Below are 22,649 nucleotides of genomic sequence, written 5' to 3' on the forward strand. Positions count from 1 at the left end.
CATTTACTTTGTTATTTCTTGTATAATTTTATTGTTATTAAGGTGTTGTACAGAGGGTTTACCATTTGAAAAGTCAGGTAATGAGGACATCTCATTTGAACAATGTCACGCCTTCCTTCATTTTTGCATTTACTTTATCTTCGTTGGCCTGTGAGCTCCATGAGGGCACAGAATCTGTCATTTGATTTCTATTTTCAGATCCTGGCATGAGGCCTGGTAAACAGTAATTCAGCAAATGTGCGGTGAGTGATTGCTTGCATGCACATACCAGAATAGTAGGGGAGGGGGGGAATCCTAACTTTAATGAGCAAAAGGGCTGGTAAATATTTAGTGATTTCCATGATATCATTAACTTGAAGTTATCCCTACAACTGCCCACAAACATTATTTCTTTATGACATTAAACGTCCTATTTTGTTTTGGCTTTTTATATTAATCCCTTGGAAGCAAGAACTGAGTTGAGTTCCTGAGTTCCCCAAGCAATAAGGGCTGAGTCCTAAATGAATGAATGCTACTGGCCAAATCCTAGAACTATTAAAACCTTCCAATGCAAACATTAAAGTCTTTTAAAGTAAGTTCAGTCATCAAAAACAAAACAAAGCACTGGCAGAAATTCATTTTGGCACATTAATCGAGGACAATGTTCATATAACACCAGTAATCTTAGTGGCAGAGAAAATAGCTTTGAGGCAGATGCAGAATGGGGAAATTATGAACTATAGAAAAACCCATTACAGAGGAAAGCAAGGATACTAGTAGCCCAATCTTAAGGATAAGTCCCAACAAAACTATGTCAATAAAAGGAAGTTATACTGACGTTACTGATGAGGATCGATTCTGTGAATTATTTGCCAAGTAGACAGGTTCAATAAAGGAAATGAGCAGAAGAAGATCCTGTTGTGTGTGATTATGCATAGTATCATATACATTGAGAAGAGAGGCCAAGAGTGGGTAGAGGAGAGAGACTTTGATTCAGAGGGCCAGGTATCTCTCTGTTGCAGGATTCTCTTTTAATTAACCAATTATGGCCATAGCTCTTATGGCAGGTTTTTTTTTCCTTCCCCAGAGAATGAGGTCTTAGCCCCTAACCACACAGTTCTCTAAAGCGTCTAGGTGATAAAGGATAGCTTCAGATATGTATCCTTCTCAGAAGGGGACTAGATACATGTGTAGTATTCTTAGCCTCAGTAAAAAAGTGTCTCAGAGGAATTCAAAGTGTATTCTGATGCTGGCTTTTAAGCCCTATTTACATGGTATCACATGCCTCAAACCAATGGGATTGAGTATGACTAGATCTATTAAGGAACCCTGGAGACTGAACTAGGTCAGAGCCCCACTAAATCTGAAGGAACCACTCATACCACTATTCAGTAACACAAAAGGGGATTCTGTCTGCAAAAAGAATTCTTTAATAAAGTGGATTATCTATGTGAATTCTTTAAAACTGTAAAGGACCATTCAAGGTGAACATATTTTTTATTAATTGGATGATGTTAATTTTTCAGGGAAATCAAGTGTTTATTGGCTTTCCCAACCCTATAAACTGAGGACGACAGACGTGCATTGGTGCTGAGAGGAAGGAGGAAAGTTTATGGGACGGGTAGGAAAACTCAAGTAGCAGCAGGGAAAAGAGGCATTCCTGCCTAAATAGAATAGAATTCGTGATAAAGTCGTACATTTGTTTTCAGAAAAACTTTCCCATTCTCCTTGTCTCCCTTGTTTTGCAAGAATTCGAGGTTAATGGGTATTTACAGAAGCACCCAGGGATGGAAAACATACCCATTTTCTCTTCTAAATCCTTCAGCAGAAGGGCCACATGAGCCAAAAACAATGACCAGGCACTGAGGCCTGAGGCCTGGGAGGATCATTAACAGAGAAGAAGCCACAGGAGGACCACACAAGTTTCTGCCACAGACAGTGGACAAGCTGGACTTAGGGAGCTAAAGATATGGACTACATAAAGGCAGAGAGGGAAAACAGAGGAACCAAGAACATGGGAAGCCTTCCTGGCTTTCTATATGTCAACTCCCAGCCTGTAACTGTCTTTGTTAGCAATTTTTTTGCATGTGTTCAGGCAGGAATGGTGCAAAGCTGGGGAGCCCTGCAGTGCAGGCAGGATGCAAGCTCTGCCCTTCAGTGAAGGTCGTGACACCCCTCAGCCAAAGGAAAACTCCAACCTAGTTGGTTAGGCCAGGACAGCATTTCTGCAGTTTTCCACCCCCCTCTCTGTAAGGAACAAGGCTGGGGAAGAGGGGCCAGCACTGGGGAAGGCTCTATGGCAGGTCAGAACTGCAAGACTGCTTAATTAGAAACAGAAATCCAGGAAAAAGTCTGTCCTGCAGCTGTAGAAAATCGTATACAGACAAATTCACAATACTGATTTCCTCTGGAGAAAAGGGGAGAGGAGTGGGAGGACAAAGGTGCTTCCATCTTGCCTGTCATGTTCGTATTTCAGAAGAGAATCAAGCTGGGGTGTAACTCAACGATTCAACATGTGCTAGGCATGTGTCAGGCTCCAGGTTTAAGCCACACTACCAAAACAAAAAGGCAATGCATGTATGTATTTGACTAAAATTTAAAAAAAAACTGTTTGGTTTTTGTTTTTAAACTTGGAGAGCTTAGTGGTAAAAACTTACCTAGTACCCCAAAACCCTAGCCACAACAACAACAATTTCAATTTAAGGTCGATGGGAAGAACAGGAGAAGGAAAAGGCAGTGTAGACCTCCCTGGGTGCCCTGGTGAGACGCAGAAGCAGGAGAAATCAGAGAGAGCAAATGGCAGGGGGAAGGGTCTCAAACCAGATGAAAGGGGAGAAAACGATTAAAAAATAATAACAATAAATAAAAAGGATTCCGCCCCAGCCCGTGCCACCGGGCAGAGCTGAGGCTGCCAGCCTGGCTTACGGGGAGCAGGGCCCCTCTTCCTAGAGAGCTCGGGGCCGGCCCCGTCCGCGGCTGTGAGCCGCGCACCGCCCCGGGTGGACACTGGCGCGTGGAGGGCCCCGGGGAGCGCGGGGCGCAGGCTCCGGAATCAAAACTTTCCGCCCCGACCAGGCCACCCACCCGGCCTCCCCGGCTCAGCGGCTTCAGCGCCGGCGATGGAGGGGCGGCTGACCTTCTGCCTTTAGGGCCTCCCGGAGGGCTTCCCGGGGGCGCGCGGGAGGAGATGGAGCTGGGGGCCCGGGGGACCCCGCCCTGGGCCCCGGGGATCCGGGACGGGGTCCCCCGCCAGCTCTGGGGAGGCCCGCGACTCCCGCAGCCTGCACCACGCCCACCGCCTCGGCGCCCCCCACCCCGGGGGCTCCGCAGACGGCTCGCCCCGGGGGTCCCCGAAAGGAGGGGCGCGGGAGGGGGGCCCCGGACCCGGCACTTGGCCGGGGGGGGGGGGGTCGCGGGGAGGGGACCGGGAACCGAAGGCGGGACGGTTACCTCATTGAAGCCCTCCTGCAGGACGTCCAGGAGGCTCCCGCGGGCCAGGCAGGCGAGCATCGTTCCCGCCGGGGTCCCCGGGCGGGGTGTCCGCCGGGCGCCACCCCCCCCCAACCCCGTCCCCTCCGCACACAAAGGCGCTCGGCTCGGCGCGTGGGGGAGTCTCGGCGGAGTCCCGCACGCCACTTACTGGAAGCCTTAGACCCGAGCCCGAGCGGCGGCTTGCACTGGGCATGCTCGCGCGGGGCCTCTGGCGGCGGGACCCGGCGCCGTAGTGGTTTCCATAGAAACAGCCCGGCCCGCGCGGGGAGCAGGCTGGCCCGGCTCGGCGCGCGCCTCGGCGCGTGCGTGCACGGGGGCGCGCGGGAGCCTGAGCGCGCTCTGTACGCGCGTGCGCGCACGCACACGCACGCCAGGAACGCGGGCCCTGCGGGCGGGTGTGCACCCGTGCTCACATTCACACACACACTTACCAGGCTTGCAGTGAGCACAACATGCATGCACACATGCATGCACACACCATACGCAGGAGGCCAAGCACGCATGTGCATGTGGTAGGGGCTTGCAGTCTCTCTCTCTCTCTCTCTCTCTCTCTCTCTCTCTCTCTCTCTCTCTCTCTCTCTCTCTCTCTCTCTCTCTCTCTCTCTCTCTCTCACACACACACACACACACACACACACACAGACATTGCACTCCACCACCAGGTGAGTGAGAAAATAAGTGAATCATAGGATCCCACCCCCCCTTCCTTCCAGACTAACGGAAAACAGCAGCCCTTTTGCACAAGGAGCTGAAAGTGATGCCAGGCTAAACAAGAAGCACAACGGAGAGAAGCAGAAAGGAAGAGGTGGGGGGGACAGGAAGGTAAAGGGAGCTATGGGTTCTGGCACCAGTGGAATATACTTAGTAGTATGGTGTGGTAACAATGCACACAGAATCATAAATCACAACAGAAAAATCCAAGATACACTGAGGATGTCCAAAGCTTTACTGAAATGTGTCCTCCTTCCTTTTCTTTTTAAAGTGAACACAGAAAGCTTAAGTCCTCACCTAAGATGGTAGAGTATACCTGTAATTCCAGTATTCAGGGGAGGCTGAAAAACAAGGTTTGACAGTTTGAGGCCAGCCTGGGCTCCAGAGCCAGGTCTCCTGTCCAAAAAAAAAAGGGGGGGGGGGAAGCAAAACCTAGTGAAGTTTTTGGTTATTGTTGTTTTAGAGTTTGTCTGAGCTATAACAACGTTTGCACACAGGGCCTTGAACTTGCTAGGCAGGTCCTGGCTAGGCAAGTGCTCTACCATCTGAGCCATGCCTGTAGATCTTTCTGTGTTGGTTATTTTGCAGAAAGGATCTCACCTTCTGCCCTGGAAAGCCTAAACTGTGATTCTCCTGTTTGTGCCACCTGTGTAGCTGAGATGAACAGCACACCACCACACCCAGCCATCTGTGGACTTGCAGTCTACAGTCCTTTTTGCCCAGCCTGGCCTTAGAAACCCTCCAGATCTCTGTCTTCCAAGTAGCTAGATTACAGGCTTGAGCCACTGTGCTTTGTGCTTGCTAGGCATTCTACCATTTGAACCATAGCTCCATCCCTAAATGGATTTTAATTAAAATTGTTATTTTGCTGTTTTTATAGCAAAAATAATGATACATTTGATAGAGCTAGCTAAAAGCTGTTTCAAGTGAAACAATTATCCCCCTTTGTGATCATGATTGGTGTCATGGGCCTCATTAGTTTTGTTCTAAAGGCTAGTCAATCGCATCATGTCCAGTCAGTGCAGACTTACTTGCTAGTAGAACTGGAAGCTAAAAGAACATCCATGTTGTATTGTACCTTGTGAGGCCAGATGGAGGGGGAGAATTTACAGATTGTTAAGGCTGAGAGAAGGTCAGAGCCTAGCCCAAGGACATTACCTGTCAGTGACAGACAATAAATTGTCTTAAAAGAAGGGTACTGCGTACATTTTCCCTTAGTACCTTAGCAAGTAAAGTCAGTAGTGTGTCTAATGAGTCTTATTCAACCTAATGAATTCCTTCCTTAGATCACTAGAGGGAGAAAATCCTTACCTGAAGCAGCTAGACCAGCAATAACTGCTAAGAACAAAATTCTTCATCAAAAAAGACAGACCTGGGGCCAGGAGTTTGGCCTAGGGGTAGAGTGCTTGCCTAGCATGTGCGAAGGCCCAGGTTCGATTCCTTGGTACCACATACATAGAAAAAAGCCAGAAGTAGTGCTGTGGCCTAAAGTGGTAGAGTTCTAGCCGTGAGAAAGCCCAAGGACAGTGCTCAGGCCCTGAGCTCAAGCCCAGGACTGGCAAAAAAAAAAAAAAAAAAAAAAAAAGACAGACGTGGCTTTCACTACCACACACAGACAACAAAGGGTTAATAAGGGTGTTGAATGGCTCTTGCTGGCTAAGTATTCTGAATTTAGCTCTAGCTGAAGCTAGGAGAAAGCTATGTCACTTGATTAAGCTTGAACCTGAGCAGCCCATAAATCAGACCCCTAGTCTCAATAATCTAACTGGGAGGTTAATTGCCAAGAACTCCCTTCATCATGAAATACCTCAGTTCATGGTGCAAAACTGTCAGGAGAGACTTGACCTATGTTAATGCAATGACATCCTTTATAAAGACATGAAATTTCTGGGGCCGGGAGTTTGGCCTAGTGGTAGAGTGCTTGCCTAGCATGCATGAAGCCCTGGGTTCGATTTCTCCGTACCAAATACACAGAAAAAGCCAGAAGTGGTGCTGTGGCTCAAGGGTAGAGGGCTAGCCTTCAGCTAGCTCAAGGATAATGCCAGGTCCTGAGTTCAAGCCCTCGGACCAAAGAAATGATCTAGCCATCAGAGGCAGGCCTGTTGACACTTACTTACCCGTGCCAAGAAATCACTGTTTCTTAAACTTTTTGATCAAAGTAGGACCCATAAACTCAATGCTTCTTAAAAAAGGCTTAATAAATAACTGAAATTTAAAACTCCCAAACAGAGAATTTGTTCATTTGGCCCAGTTCCCTTATTTCATACAGGAATGTGACAGGGGATAAAGTTGATTGGAATTAATACAGTTCAACTATGTAGAGGCATAACAATGAAAACTCACCCTCACCTCCAGTATGAGTGGTATAAGCCAATAAAAGGGAAACGTATTCAAGGCTGGGAGTCATTCAGAAAATTAATTTACATGGGAGCTAAAATCTGAACCTAAGGTCTCTGAGGCCTGGCTGTGTGCCCTGTGCACAGCCCTTCGCAGCATGCTGAAAAATTAAGAGAGAGTTGAGGCGATTGTAATGACTTGATAAAAGTCATTTTTGAGTTGTAGAGCACTTGTCTAGGTCCTAGGTTCAATTCCTGGTACACAAAAAGAGAGAGCTGGATGCTAGTGGCTCACGCCTGTAATCCTAGCTACTGAGGAGGCTAAGATATAAGGATCTTGTTTAGAAGCCAGCCTGAGCAAGAAAGGCCATAAGACTCTTATCTCCAGTGAATCACAGAAAAAATGGGGAAGTGATGTTGTAGCTCAAGTAGTAGAGCACTAGCCTTGAGCACAAAGAGCTCTGGATTGCCAGAGAGGGGAAGGGGGACGGGCTTTAGAGGGGGAAGAAAGAAAGAGAAGAAGGGAGAGAGAAAGAGACTAATAGTCACTCAAATGTTTAATATGCCTATAATAAAAGCAAAACTGATTTTTTATCACCAAATCCTGTATTAAGCATTAATATACATACATTTGATGGTTAATTTGCCCCAGACCCAGTAGCTACCAAGTCGTTACCAAGTGGTAAAGCCTAAATCTAGAATTAGTCTTCTGCAAAACTTGCATATGATGCTGGCAACACCGAAGTTACTTAGAATATAATTTTAGATGAATGAAGGAACCAACAGAGAAAACATTCCCAAGTGTGTTTGTCCCTTCTATTAATAAATAAAACATGTTTTCCTAATTAAGACTTTGAGCCTTAAACAAAACTGCCATTTGGTGAAAATATTGCCTGAGACTTCTCTCATGTAAAACTCAAATGGGTGAAATTCACACCTAGGGAATAAATTAGCACTTCTATTATGGGCAATCATTCATGACTAAAGAAGCAGAAAGAGTTTTAATAAACAAATACTTTAAATTATCAATGAAATGTTATAAATGACTCTCACAGTAACTCCTTCTCTCTTCTCACATGAGCTGAGTTCCTTTTTAGTAAAATGTTTACATTTACATTTCGGAGATGTGTGCAGAGATATTTGAAAGAAAACAAAAAGGCTTGTACCAACCAGCAAAGGGTACAAACATATCCTGGCTCCACAACTGTGCTTTATTTATGCTAGGTAAATGCTCTATCCTCAATTCTAAATTGATCTTTAGTCTCCATACCAGTCTATATCCATCTTAATCTTTCTCGGATAATACATTTGACTTGTTGCTTTCCTGTTCAATGGCTTCTCATATTCCCTTTGTGCAGTGTGTCAGATGGAAGTTCTTTGTGTCTAGCTTCAGGGACCTCTGTACAGGTGAGAGTAGTCATTTAGTCATTTAGCTGGCTCTTTTTGGGTTTTTTTGGTCTTGAACTCTGGGCCTGGGCGCTGTCCCTGAGCTCTTCTGCTCAAAGCTACTAGTAGCCCTACCCCTTGAGCCACAGCACCACTCCCAGTTTTCTGGTAGTTAACTGGAGATAAGAGTCTCATGTTCTTTAGTGCCTGGGCTGGCTTTGAACAGTGATCCACAGCTCTCAGCCTCCTGAGTAGCTAGGATTACAGGTAAGAGCCACCTCGCCCAGCTAAGCTGGCCCATTTTTTTTTCTTTTTCTTTCTTTCTTTTTTTAAGCCACAGAATTCTCTTTTAATAAGATCAAAAAAAAATTTCAAATTGGCGGTGGGGTGAGGGAAATGGGGACAAAAACTTGAGAAGGGGTATCAATGTGTGAGAAGTAATACACCTACTACTTGGCAAATGTAACCCCTCTATACATTACCCCAACAATAAAAAATAAAATAAAATAAATTTCAAATCTCACATGGAAGTGCAGTGTAAAGGCCACGACTGTCAGGTGACCATGATCCCAGACTCAGTCTGTCCCTGGCCGGCACCTCCACCTTTACTAGGCCCCATCGCTGGGTCCCCCTCATACTTTCTAAGTCAGAGCCCCCCTGGATGTGCCGGTAGACAGGGCTAGCCCCAGGTCCACCCAGGTAGATGTGGTTGGTCCCTAATCTGGCTCATTTTCATCCCCATGCTTTCCCAACTTAGATTACCCCATTTATTTACTGAAGCCCTGGAGATGAACCCAGGGCCTCATGTGTTCTAAGCAAGCTCTCTACTGCTGAGCTGTATCCCTCCTCTGACCACTCTTCAGCACTCCTCCAAATCAGTATTCTAAGGCCTGATATGTTTTTATTTTCTCTACAAGGTGGAATCCAGGCACTACCGGGTCACTCCACCTTAAAAAAAGAGGTAATTAAGAGACCCCAGACTCATACTAGTGAAGAATAAAGAACCTGTATAGCAGGGGTTAAAACTGCAAGGCCCAGAAGGACCTGAAGGCTGTCTGCGATGATTCAAGGAAAGAAAACATTCTGTGGTATTTCGCCTTCTAGGTTCACTGAGATAACCAAAATCAGGACGCCCTCAGGAAAATATGTTTATATTACACAAATATCACAAGGCTAACCACCATTTTGCTTCTGTATCTGCTTGCCTGCTTGCTTTAGCAACACACTGCTCACCACTGCCTTCCAATTAGAAATAGCCACAGAATGGTGCCACTGTAGACAAGCCTACCAAAAGTTACGATGTCTAATGTTCATGATAAAGAACAAATGCACATAAAGATCACTAAATAACCACCAATGAAATTATGTCACGGTGGTCTTGCATGGCCCACTTTTGTAATCCTTGTTTATAAAATCCTACCCCACCCTAAGCATGGGGCCATTTTTCACTATCAAGATGGTGATTCACTGTCTTGGTAATGGGAAGCAGATGTCACGTAGCTTAATAAAGTTCTTAGCTTTTCTTAACTGAGGGGCTTGGCGTCTCATTTGAACTTTAGGTATAATACATAACATTCGTCATTCCCATGGCGAGTCTATATTTCCTTGTTCATTTTTGCTGGTGCCAGAGTTTGAACTCAGAGCCTCATGCTCTGGCTTGGTTTGCTTGCTCCACTGACACTGCTACCTGATCCAGGCTTCCAGCTGGTTAACTTGGAGATGAAGTCTCACAGATTTCAGCCTCCTGAGAAGCTAGAATTATAAGTGTAAGCCATTGGTACCCAACAATTTGCTCCTTTGATTTGAGACAGAGTCTTGCTGTGTTGCCCAGGCTAACCTCAAATTCACAATTCTCAGGCATCAGTCTTCTGAGTGCCAGGATTAGAGGAGAATATTATCATACTCAGCTTACTTGTTCATTTATTAGCAGCCTTCCCCTGAAAGAGTTTACCATGCAGAAGCTCATGAGGGCAAGAAATTTGTTATTTTTTTGGCTACTGTTTTTTAAAATTTACTTTTACAATATTCTGTGCCAAGAAAACTGTCTGTCACGCAGTAGATGATTGATCGAATACTGACTGAATACATCTTTCTCATTTTAAAATTCAAAGTTCTGGCATGTTTAATGCTGTGCTATTCAACAGTTATGGTTAATTTTGGACTCTGGGTTTTTGTCTCTATTACTAGATTCTGAAATCAAAGGAAAATTTTTGGCATTCTCTATTTCCCATTGCCTGCATGCATTCTTTCATTCAACAGTCATTACATTTATGTTGGGAATTTTTTATACATTATTACACGCCAGGTATTATTCTTTAAGCAAACACACTCACACAATACACAAAGTCAAGGAACCAGAAGGGAGGGAAAAAATAGTGAAGGAAGACTTATAAAACTGAGAACTCAAAGTTAGGACCCAGGGAGTATACACAGGATGAATGTCAGACGAATGGGTAGAAGAAGAAAAAAAACTGAGATGGAATAGTGAGAGACTAGGTTAGGATAGTGCCAAAGTAATCACCAGATGGTATTGCTTAATATAAACTGTGCCAAAGCAGATATGCAAATATATTCTACTTTTTTTTTTTAATTCACATTTCAAGTTGTTTGCCTGTTATCCTAATGCGTGAAGATTAGGTTGAGATAGCACCATCTGGTGGCTGTTTTGGAAATAAAGTAATTCCTGACTTTTTCTCTATTGGGTAAACTGTAAAGGCAGCTGCCTTGCTTCTGTATTGTTCTGATCTCCAACTAACTATCAAAAAGCCAGAAATGGAGTTGTGGCTGAAATGATAAAGTACTAGTTTTGAAGGAAACAAGTTCAGGGATAGTGTCCAGGCACTGAGTTCAAGCCCCCAATCCCCTCAAAAAGAAAAAAAATAGAAGTTTTTGTATAATATGGTCTCATGCAAAACACTTACATAGGAAAAAAGACAGGACAAATGCATTCTAAAATGCAATGCTTTCTAACATGTAGGAGACTTTCAGGTTATCGTTTATTTTTAAAGATTTTTAAATTATTTATTTCATCATATGTTTCAAATGCTCTATAATTAACATAAGTTATCTCTACAGTGAACATTAAGTCTACAGACATTCCAATTAATTGTAAAAGAGGTTTTTTTTTCAGGCTCTGAGGATTTTGTTAATTCAAGAAAAACAAAATGTTGAATCGAGACTCAAGTGAGATATAATTTCCACAAGGAGGGGAAGCAAGAAAAAGAAGGCAAATATTCTTTGCTTCCAGGATCTGAGTTCTGAAAAAAAAACCCTAATGTAGAACTGAAATTCCAGAAATCTTCTCCCATCAAAATACCAAAAACTTACAGAGGGTTCTGCTGGCCGCAAGGAATCACAAACTCTCATGACCTCTTGGGTCCTCATCATCAGAACCAAATCAGAGCCACCACCTTAAATAGAAAAATGCAAAAGTGCAGGAGGAGGGGAAAAATTTAAACCAACCTAGTAGGGATTAGGTCCTTCCCCCTAAACCCACCAATTGCCATCATCTTGAAGTATCAGCATTAGAATTCTGGTCAGCAGAAAATGTATCCTAAGATAGTGTTGTCATCATAACAGAGCTATCTTGCAAAGCCATTTAGAAGCTTATTTAAAATGGAAACACGAGGGTTTGTTTTTCCTTTGTCTCTGTTTTAGTTTTCTTTTTGTCTTGTTTGTTCATTGTCTTTGGGAGTATAAGGGAAGCACAGAAATGGAGGGACAGAGGATGAACAAATGCAGGAGTGGTGCTCACTAGATACTATGTGAGAAATGAGCTATACAACTTGTGGCTGGGGACAGGAGGGAAAAACTGGGAGAGAGGGAGGGAAGGGGGTGACATTATCCAAAAAGAAACCTACTCTTTACCTGACTTATGTAACTGTAACCTCTCTGTACATCACCTTTATAATAACAATAAAGAGCTTTTTTACTTAGGTTTTCATAGGAACAGCTATGTTTCCTTCTTCCTTTCCTCCCTATTTCCTCCATTTATAAAGTCAGGAACACAAGCTATAGTCTGATGATAATCACTAGACAACACTGGCACCTCCGACTCCAAACATCATTCTGATGAATTCAGTTGCAACCCAGAGAGAAAGCACTTAACACTGCCACGCAGAATTCGTCTAGAGAACTTTAAAAGTTTACCACAGCATCTTATTTGATACTGGGAATTGGTTTTTCCTTCACTCTTGGCTTACACAGAGAAAAGAGGCTAGGGACTTAACTCTAGTCGGCTGGTCAGTGATGGGGGCATTCCTCTGACCCAATTCTTCCTAGTTCCCTTGCAGAACATGCTGGAAGAAAAAACAAATACCAACAATGACTACGATGATGATGGCAGCCAACCCTCGACTACATACTTACTATGCAGTGTCGGAAGACCTTTACATTCTTATCGACTCTCTGTACAAGTTGGTATTGTTGTTACCACCTCTGCGTGCGTGCTGTGTGTGCGTGCACTGACATTCCAGTTTTAGTGCTCTACCCATCTGCAGAGAATCGCCCCTCTTCGGGATCGAGGACTGCGGCGTGGGGAAAGTGCATTTCCACGGGGTCTCCACACCCGGAAAGTCTGCGACAGAACATGCACCTAAAAATCTACAAGGCCCAGACCCCTCACCTCACCCTCGTTCCTCGTGTGAATATTTAACCATTAGTAAGAATATTTTCCAGTACTTACCTTTCAGGACCCACCTCTTGAATTATCCACCGGTTTGGGTCAGCATCTCTGCCCCCCTCCCACCCCCACCCCACGACCGGCTTTTCTGGTGGGTCCAGCCAGCGCTTGCCCAGAATTTGCTAGTGTATTCCTGTTACCATGGTGACCGCCTCGCCACCAGCCGGTGCAGGCCTTGACCACGCCTCCAGCGTTTCCTAGTCCCGCCTCTCTGCGACCCCTGTCCTGCCTCCATTGGGCTAGACTCCTCCTTCTAATTGTGCAGTCTACAGTCCTGGTCAGCCTTGACCCCGCCCCTACCACCATGGGCACGCCCCTGTCTGTATGGACCCGCCTCTTGGGTTCGATTTTAACCAATGGGGATCCGCTTCCTGTTGTCTAGCCACGCCCCCAGCTCCTCTGCCTGCTGCCTCCTACAGAAAGGAGCGCACCAGGGAGCTCTGCTGGTTGGATTTCCCAATTGACTGATGGCCTTCAGGTTGAATACAACAGCTGTAAAACCCCGCCCCAGAAAATGAACCAGGCTCCTTCTTTACCCTCCTTTATTGATTCTAGTGGTTTTGCATGAGCAAGAACTAACTTTAGTTCATCCAAAGAAACTTACAGGCATCTCCGGGTTGTTCAATGACTTAAAGCCCTTGGGACCAGTGGTTGGGAGGCTTTATGCCTCACCCTTGACCCCATTTGTTTTCTAAGTTTGGAACCCTGGAGCCAGCTCCTAAGGGAATTGCCCAAGCCAGCCTTCAGGCTGTGTGCAAAAAGCTTAGCATGCTTTTCCAGAGCCACTCCAGCTTCGGAGTTCACAGTGTACAAAAGAAGTCATTAAATGAAGCTCAAGTGCATAGAAAGCCCAAACAATGCTGGAGGGGTCAAAGATCTACCATCCTGCACACTCCTACCTGTCTATGTGGAATGCATCCATCCATTCATCCATCCATCTATCCATACATAGCTATTCTATCCACTGCTCCAAGCTAACAGTAACAGAGTCCTAGAGAGATAAAGAAGGGATATGCACAATTTCAAGAACTTAAAAAAAAATGAGTAGACAACATTCCAGGGCTGTAACCCAATTCCACAAAGCAGTAGATTTCTCCTCATAGGAGTAGTGATAAAATGATGGAGATTGATCCGCCTTCCCCAAGGTTCACACCAAGGTCCCATTCTTGCTGTCGTAGCGAGGAGTGGCCTCAGGAAAGTGAAGGGTGGCATACTCGGTAGCAGTTTCTAAATGCTGGTGTTTGATCTCACTGGCCGAGCGGGACTGGATATAGCTGCACACTTGAATGTCCGCATAATGTAAATTGCTGTCTGATGAGAGGTCTTGACTTCTTTGAGATATGGACTGTTGTAACACTAGCTCATATGTGTGTCCTGTGGCTTCATGGCCCTAGGAGAAGGGAGGGTGGGGCGAAGAAATTGACAGAATTAAAGGAGATCCTACATTTTCCTCCTTACCTCTAACACAGGGCAAGTTGAATCGATGTTCCTTTGGTTTGGTCCTTTGAGACAGAGGAAACTGAGTAGCACCAGCAAATTCTACAGATGTGTGTCCCAGGATTAAAAAGACTCAGTACTAGGATCCTGTCTTTGAGTAGTTCAAAAAACAGGGAGCAGTGGTGGCGCATATCTGTAATCCTAGCTACTCAGGAGCCTGAGATCTGAGGATTGCCATTCAGAGTCAGCCTGGGCAAGAAAGTGCATGCAAGAGGAATCTCCAATTAACTACCAAACAAACAAAAAACAACCAGAAGTGGAGCTACGACTCAAGTAGTAGAGCTCTAGCGTAGGGCAAAAAACAGCTCAGAGACAGTGTCCACTCTCTGCGTTCAAACACCATGACTGACAAAAAAAAAAAAAAGGAGGGAGAGGATGAGGGTGAAGGAAGGAGCCTGACATTACCTTGGTGCCATTTTTCTGCAGCTCTTCTTGCTGCTGCTGCTTTGATGTGTGCCTTATTTTCATCTCTGTGGAGAAGAACCCAACTTAAATCCCTGTCTCCATTGAGACCGCCCTTTTCAGTCTCTTTTAAACTATTGTGCTGAGTTTGGAATGAACCTCTCTACCTCCACTGCCACTTCCCTCACCTCTACTAATCCTACATCTAGACCCCTTCACAGGGTGTACACCCTGGACCTTTTCACTGCCTGGTTGTACTGACTTCCATCCTCTTCGTCCATCAGCCCCTAAACATAGTTCCAGAAATACATGATGAGAGGACACAATATGCCAGGCTTTATAACATGTCCTTGGATTGAAGGATAAACTAATTGTTTCATCTGTCTCAAGGAACTTACTGTCTATTAGAGAAATACATAAGAAGAGTTAAGTCCTGGCCTGGGAATGTGGTTTAGTGGTAGCATGCATAAAGCCCTGGGTTTGATTCCTCAGCACCACATAAACAGAAAAACTCAGAAGTGGTGCTACAGATCCAGTGGTAGAGCACTAGCCTTGAGCAAAGAGAAGCTCAGGTACAGTGCCCAGGCCCTGAGTTCAAGCCCCTGGACTTGCAAGAAAGAAAGAAAGAAAGAAAGAAAGAAAGAAAGAAAGAAAGAAAGAAAGAAAGAAAGAAAGAAAGAAAGAAAGAAGAAAAAGAGAGAGAGAGAGAGAGAAAGAAAAAATTAAGTGCTCATTTGCACCAATGGATAGAAAGTCGCTTCTCTTGTCTTCTCTTCTGAGAATTGAACCCTCTCTCCTCCACCTTTTTCCCCTCCTCCTCCTCCTCTTCCTCCTCCTCTCCTTCTTCCTCTCTTCTCCCTCTCTTTCTTCTATTGAACAAGGGCAGTTGATCCACACCCCTAAACTTTTCATCCCCCCCACCCCCAAACACACCTGGCCTGGTAGTTTGCTTTTTTCTTTTTTCTTTTTCTTTTTTCCCTCTGTGCTTGTACTAGGGCTTGAAATCAGGGCCTCTCATTCCTTCTTTTCTTTTTTTTTCTTTTCTTGCCAGTCCAGGCACCTGAACTTAGGGCCTGGGCATTGTCCCTGAGCTTCTTTTGCTCAAAGCTAGTGCTCTACCACTTGGGCCACAGTGCCACTTCCAGCTTTTTCTCTTAATATTGTACTGAGGAATCAAACTCAGGGCTTCATGCGTGCTAGGCAAACACTCTACCACCACGCCATATTCCCATCCCAGTGCCTCTAATTCTCACTTGCTTTTTTTTTTCCAAGCCCAAGGCTATCATTCTACCACTTTAGTCACACTTCTACTCTTGTCTTCTTGTTGGCTAACTGGACATAGGAAGAGTATCACAGACTTTTCTTTCCAGACTGCCTATGAACTGCAATCTTCAGATCTCAGCTTCCTGAGTAGCCAGTATGACAGGAATGAGCCATCATCACCTGGAGAAATTTGCTGTGTTCTCCCTGGCTAGCCTCCAAGTCACAACTCACAATGCTCCTGTGCCTTCCTCCTAAGAAGCTAGAGTTACCAATCTGTGCTACTACTCTCCTCCTTCTACCTCTCTTCCTCTGTGGGATCCTACAGAGTGGCTTACATAAAGTACAGTAATATTTGTGAAATTTGCTCAGTAGCCTTTGTTACATGAATGAAAGAAGCAACTCTGAGATGACAGAAAAGATGAGATCCTCTAGTTCGAGGTTGGCTGTTGGTAAACTAAAGATTTTCTTAGATTTGTGGGTGGGATAACAGGGGAAAACGGGGAGAGAGTGAGGGAAGGGGTGACATTGTCCAAAAGCAATGCCCTCTCTACCTGACTTACGTAGCTATAACCATGTTGTACAACATAATAACAATCTATTTATAATAGCAATATAAATTGTCTTAAAAAATGAAAAGATCCAGGTGCAGTGGCTCACGCCTGTAATCCTAGCTACTCAGGAGGCTGAGATCTGAGGATCGAAATTCAAAGCCAGCCCTGGTACTAAAGTCCGTGAGACTCTTCTCTCCAATTAACCACTACAAAACCAGAAGTGGCACTGTGACTCAAGGGGTAGGGCTGTAGCCTTGAGCTGAAGAGCTCAGGGACAACTCCTAGGCCCAGAGTTCAAGTCCCACAACCAAAAAAAAAAAAAGATGAAAGGATAAGATGAAAAAAAAAAAAGTAAGATGGAACCCAGGGTTTCATTGTAAGCAAACACTCTGACACATTCCCAGTCAAAAATATTTTCTTTGATATACCATTCCCCTTTATGCTCCCAAGATCTCTCATCTTTTCTACTCCTGTGTCCTTTCCAAAAATACTACATCTACTATCTTCTCTAATTTTCCCTCCCTGATGCACCTTTCCAAACTTACCTGCTTTGTTTTTCTTCTGGAAAATGGATGCACAGCTCCTGTGGTAGGAAAAACAGATCATGCATATGCAAGACCTTTAATCCCCTACACACACACACACACACACACACACACACACACACACACACACACACACACACAGACTTCTCTGCTTCATTTACTATGTGGTCTCCTTGGTTAATATTCTGGAATGACCTTCTCCCCTTCTCCTATCTCTCTAAAGACTCGCTCAGAGTCAGGTTCATCCCAAAAGCATTTGCCAAGGGGAATCACACGTCTCCCACATGGATGATTCTGGAAGGTGGAATGGTACAACTGACATAATCAAACCCAAAATACAGCTTTAGGCAATCAGGCCTACTACATGCCAGAGATGTAGGGCTAAGGGCTATTCTGGGATTGTCTAACAAGTTATTCCCAGCAGAGGGGGAGGAAGACCTGCCAAATAATGAATTGGTTAGTCTAGATCCAGAGACCTTTATTGCTATTTGTGTGTGTGTGTGTGTGTGTGTGTGTGTGCGCGCGTGCGTGCGTGCGTGTGTGTGTGTGTGTGTAGGGGCAACCTTTAACAACTGAGGTCTTTTGTTCTGGAAGTCCTAGAACTGCCACAACCAGGATTCACTAATAGGGACCCCCCTCCCCCGCACCTTGCAGTCCCTTTTCCCAAAAAGTGACCTCACTCTGTTTCCCTGTCATTGTTTTCAACTAGGAGAAAGTGAGAGGTGTTTAACCTTCACTGTCCTTTGGGGTGTTCTGTAGACAGAACAAGGAGCACTGGATTTGGCGGGTGACTCAGCTACCTTGTCCTCCTATTAATTTCAAATACCCTGGGGTCCCCCGATGGAGCCTGTGTGTCTACACTATTGTCAAGAATTTGATGCCCAGAGAAGTAACACTTGTCCGAGGAAACAGGCTGAATAGTTTGGGACTTACTCCGGATGCTTTTTCTTGCTAGTACATTTCCAAATCTCCCCAGAGTCAACCTTATTTCTGTCTCCATGGAACATTGCCTTCTTTTGTTGATTAGAAAAAAAGACACAGACAGACTGGTGAAGCATGTTTGTCTGTACTATGACAGGGGAAAAAAAATCCAAATTTTCCCACACACATTTGATAGAGATTTGTGTTTGGGTGTCGATTTTGGTTTTGAGGTTCACTGCTGAGCTGAAATCAATCACTCTACATCTCAACATTCCAGGTGATTCAGCAGGAAACAACACAAAACAACAACAAACAGAACAGAACTGGTACTCAGGGGGCTGAGGTCTGAGTATGACAGTTCTAACCCAGCCCAAGCAGGAAAGTTCATAAGACTCTTATCTCAAATTAACCAGCAAAAAGCCAGATGTGGAACTATGGCATAGGTAGCAGAGTGACAGTTTTGAGTGTAAAACCTAAGGGACAGCATTCAGCCCTGAGTTCAAGTCCCAGGATCAGAACAAAATCAGCTTCTTCTTTCTCCTTCAGCTCATGCTGTGTGTTATGACTGCTGAATGTTCTAATGCCTTGGCCCTTGATACCACTGTTTTCTACTTATTTCTGTTTAAATGGATAAAGAAAATAGCAATTCTCAACCACATGATTGGGCTATCTGATTTTAGTGAACAGAGCCTCTCCCAAGTTAGATATTGTGCAGAGCCTGGACAAACCTCAGAATATTCTCAGGTGACAGATTTATTTTTAGAACTGTATTAAGGAAACTAAATGGACACTTTCCCACAGTAGTAATAGGAAGAAACATTAGCACAATCCTTCTAGACTACAACTATTAATCAGTATAAAAAGCAAGTCTTAAACATAGATTTTTTTTTGGTGGGTCATGGGGCTTGAACTTTGGGCCTGGGCACTGTCCCTGAGCTCTTCAGCTCAAGGCTACAACCCTACCCTTGAGCCAAGCCCCACTTCCCATTTTCTAGAGATTAATTAGAGGTAAGAGTCAGGTCCTTTTGTGCCTGGGCTGGCTTTGAAACTTGATCCTCAAATCTCAGCCTCCAGAGTAGCTAGGATTATAGGCATAAGGCACCACCCCCAGCTATACTCTGTAATGGAGCAATCACATATGCTGATGAATATATATATATATATATAAATACTCACTGTAGTATTACTTATAATTTCAGAAAAATAAGGAACACCCTGAATGTCCAATTGGACATTTGGTAACTGGCTAAATAAATGGCATACCCAGTCAATGGAAACTATGTAGCCACTTAAGAAAAGGATGTTGGAAAAATACCTAATACGCTGGAAATTTTTACTTTTTAATAAGCTGTATAAAGATAAATCTAAGTGGTATATGCCAATAATCTAGCATTTGAGAGACTGAGGCACGACTGCTGCAAATATGAAACGAGCTTGGGAAACATAGTAAGACCCTATCTTAAAATTTCAAATATAAATATATATGTATATTTGATATAATGTGTTTATACACACATATATCATGTTTTGGAATTTTAAAATGTACTTATTTATGGAAGTGAAAGTGTTGCTTAAGTGGAGGTGTGGTAGAGTGCCAGCCTTGAGCGAAAAAGCCAAGTAAAAGTGTGAGGCCCTGAGTTCAAGCCCCAGTATCAACATACACATAAACACACACACACACACACACACACACACACACACACACACACTGCATATTTTAAAATAAAATGGAAATACATGAAAATGTTCCCATCATCTCTGGGTGCATAGATTTATAATTGCATTTTATCCATCACTTTGGGGAATTTTCAAAAAGTCATTATTACACTAAAACAGCAACAAACTATATATATATATGGTCCTGAGGCTTGAACTCAAGGCCTGGGTACTGTCCCTGAGCCTCTTTGTGCTCAAGGCTAACACACTACCACTTGAGCCACAGTATCACTTCTGGCTTTTTCTATGTAGTCTATTGGACTTAAGAGTCTCATGGACTTTTCTACCGGGGCTGGCTTCAAACTGTCATCCTCAGATCTCAGCCTCCTGAGTAGTTCTACTCAAGTTTTAGTAGGAAAAATACATTTGGGTCAGGATATCTGACCGGGAGTTTCCAGAATGAATTTGAGAATCAGACTCATCATGTCATATTAATGGTACAACTTTTGGCAAGTCCTTAACTTCTCTGGACTGCCATGTTATTAATAAAATAAGGATGATAATCAAATCTAAATATTCCAGAGGTTATTGTAAGGATTGAATTCAGTAGTAGTGTAAAAAAATCTTTGTATAGTTCCAGGAATATAGTAGGCCTATCAAATAGTTATCACTATCAGAAAACTATCCAATAGTGAATGATAAAAACACAAGAGAAGATGATGATGCTGTCACAATTCTTCCCTTCAAGCTTTTCTATGTTTTTAGTTGTCCTATATCTAGGCTAACTGAAAGTGCTTTGTTTTTGTTCTTTCCCCCTTTCCTCTGTGTGTGTGTGTGTGTGTGTGTGTGTGTGTGTGTGTGTGTGAACTCAGGGCCTCTCACTTAGGGTTTTCTGCTCAAAACTGATGTGTTTTACCACTTAAGCAATACTTCTATCTCCTTTTTTTTTTTTTTTTTTTGCTGATTAACTGGAGAAAGAAATCTTATAGAATTTTCTGCCCTTGACTGGTTTCAAATCTCCATCCTCAGATTTCATCCTCCTGAGTCACTTATACTTTTTTTTGTTGTCTCTATTTGACTGAAGGGTCAACTAAGGCCCTAGAACTTGGTGTCTTACTCAAGAAGGCAGGGAGTACATAATCATTTTTTAAGGGCTGCATCTGTCACTCTACCTGGTAGACAATATATATTCACTAAATATTTGCTGGTCTTTCTCACCCTAAAGATAAACCACATTCAGTCTTTTGAATGTAGATTTCCTCCCCCAATAACTAATAAAGGTTCCTATTACTTTGGCTACTTTTGTGTCTTACCTGACTTTCTGCCAGACTTTAAGGATCTAAGTGGATTAGCTGCATTGACTTTCCAGTAACACTGGTATGTGTAATGTTTGACTTATGAATCATTCCGTGTTCAAATAAACCAGCTAAATTTCAAAATAAATATTTGCTTACTAAATGACTAGATACGTGATTGTGTAGTAGCAACAGAACTGGAACCCAAAATACTGATTCCAAATTCTTTGGGCTTTTTAATTCACCTTTCATGTTTCTCTGCATATAATGATGCTTAATTTGAAACAAGACATCTTTGGGATCTGCTATGATCTAGCTAGGAGTCAGTGGCTAGGATAAAATCAGTCTTGGAAGTTTATGTTAATGTGCAATCTACAGGATGGAACAGTTACAATACCGCAATAACTTTTTATGGGGGGGTTTCCCACTTTTTTTATGGGGATTTGTTCTTCAAAATAATAGGTAGTTCTGTTAATCTACATTTTTCTCCTGAGTAGATCCAGAAACATTAGAAGAGTACCTAAAGTTACCTAGCCAACAAGTGTGAAAGTTCTAGTCACAAGTTCCGTGGATACTCTGCCTGCTACTTCCGCCCTTTTAAACAAACAAGTCATTTTGCTCAATCTGGGATCCCATCTGTGATGACCTAGCCATGGAAGTATGGAGTCTGAATTCAGGCCTGGGTTGGAAACTTGCTTTAGCTGCTCTCTAGCCATGTGACACAGAGCAAGTTAACAAAGTTGCCACAGAGCTTCAGATTTGTTGTTGTTGTGGTGGTGGTGGTGGTGGTGAGTGTGGCTGTACAAAAAAGAAATAGGGAGAAAAAGATCACTTGCTCATAGGAGTGGTGAGGAAAAATAAACTGAGACCATATTGTATAATGCCCAGCACTAAGCTCTCAGTCAGACAGGATAATCGTTATCTCCTGGGGAAGAAGGGCACACTGTCCTTCTGTCTGTCCAGCGCTGCTGAGGCCATTCCACAGACAACTGACTTGGCTGTGTATTCTAAAGCCTTCCGGAAGGAGGAAGCTTAAAAGGATGTAAGGGACCAGGAGGGCCATGAAGGCAATGAAAGGCTCTGCTTCCAGGCTCTCTGATTCTCAGGCCAACAGATGGGTCCCTTAACCCTGCCACCCTACTACTACTTACCAGCTTCCCCCGCAGCACAGCCGGTTTCCCATGGCGCTTGTTCGTTTCCCGGGGAGCCCAGCTGGTTTTCAATGTGAAGAGGTTTGTTCATTTCCTGGTTCCCGGTTCAGTTTTCAGTGGCAAAGCTCCGGGGGGAATGAGAGTCTGTCAGTGTCAGGTTTCAACCTAGCAGGTTGGACTTTGGAGGCCACCTGCTGGAATGAATCCCAGGTGACTGCCAAAGTGGATTATTTCCACACAGAGGCTCCAAGGTGAGAGCTTAGCTCACCTTGGGGATTTGAAGCTTCTTTGGATAAAGCCATGGCCTTTGAACCTCAGAAACGTGAGCTAGAAAAAACACTTCTCTGGGTTTTCTTGGGAAATGTTTCTCTGTGCTCTCACACTTATTTTTAAAACATACCCTGCAGCGTGAACAAAGGAGCCTGCCTTAGATTTCTCCTGCAACACTCAAGATGGAATTGGTAGGAAGTTTCTTATGATGCTTGGCCGGAACCTGAGTTTAAATACTAGTCTCTTGGGATCTAAAATGCAGGGAAATGGATTCCTTTTGTATTTCTTGCTACTAGAAATAACTGGGAAAATTGCTTAGCCATTTAGGTCCTAGATTTCTAGGACCATATAGTGGAAGAGCTGAATTTATTGTATTTTATTGTCAGTCATGGGGCTTGAACTCAGGGCCTGAGCACTATACCTGAACTCTTTCACTCAAGGCTGAATGAAGCTTTACCACTCTGAGCACCACTTCTGGTTTTCTGATGGTTAATCAGAGATAGTCTCACAGAC

At 43.9% G+C, this 22,649-nt stretch overlaps 2 protein-coding genes across 4 annotated transcripts in view; both read right to left on the reverse strand.

Annotated features, from left to right (window-relative positions):
* Positions 1 to 12,345, reverse strand: part of Dixdc1 (DIX domain containing 1) — a 58,353-nt gene extending 46,008 nt beyond the window's left edge. The window contains exons 1-2 of one of the 2 annotated variants that reach the window (XM_090319521.1): positions 12,273 to 12,345; positions 11,232 to 12,202 (exon numbers count right to left, since the gene is read on the reverse strand). In XM_090319521.1, coding sequence (XP_090175647.1) covers positions 11,232 to 11,291 — 60 coding nt within the window. In that variant the 5' untranslated portion in view covers positions 11,292 to 12,202; positions 12,273 to 12,345. Of the gene's footprint in view, positions 1 to 11,231 lie in introns of both variants that reach the window. The other variant, XM_090319522.1, reaches the window with a different exon arrangement.
* A 768-nt stretch (positions 12,346 to 13,113) lies between these two features.
* On the reverse strand, positions 13,114 to 22,041 carry C27H11orf52 (chromosome 27 C11orf52 homolog). Of its 2 annotated transcripts, XM_090319528.1 has the most exons (4): positions 21,867 to 22,041; positions 16,844 to 16,881; positions 14,488 to 14,552; positions 13,114 to 13,975 (listed from the first exon to the last, which is right to left on the reverse strand). In XM_090319528.1, exons 1-4 carry the CDS (start codon positions 21,896 to 21,898, stop codon positions 13,733 to 13,735), a joined length of 378 nt encoding a protein of 125 aa, XP_090175654.1. In that variant the 5' UTR covers positions 21,899 to 22,041; the 3' UTR covers positions 13,114 to 13,732. The 2 variants fall into 2 exon arrangements, with proteins under 2 accessions (XP_090175654.1, XP_090175655.1); XM_090319529.1 differs by lacking the exon at positions 16,844 to 16,881.
* Between the last annotated feature and the right edge of the window lie 608 nt (positions 22,042 to 22,649).

The sequence above is a fragment of the Megascapheus bottae genome, chromosome 27, assembly GCF_031878675.1.
Source record: "Megascapheus bottae isolate mThoBot1 chromosome 27, mThoBot2.hap1, whole genome shotgun sequence".
Classification (NCBI taxonomy): Eukaryota; Metazoa; Chordata; class Mammalia; order Rodentia; family Geomyidae; genus Megascapheus; species Megascapheus bottae.

Coding starts and splice junctions, on each gene's coding strand:
- C27H11orf52 (XM_090319529.1), bottom strand. CDS start 21,957: ATGAACAAACCTCTTCACATTGAAAACCAGCTGGGCTCCCCGGGAAAC. Junction 14,553..21,866: donor CTGTGCTGCGGGGGAAGCTG/GTAAGTAGTAGT, acceptor TCTTCTCCACAG/AGATGAAAATAAGGCACACA. Junction 13,976..14,487: donor TGCAGAAAAATGGCACCAAG/GTAATGTCAGGC, acceptor CCCTTCTCCTAG/GGCCATGAAGCCACAGGACA.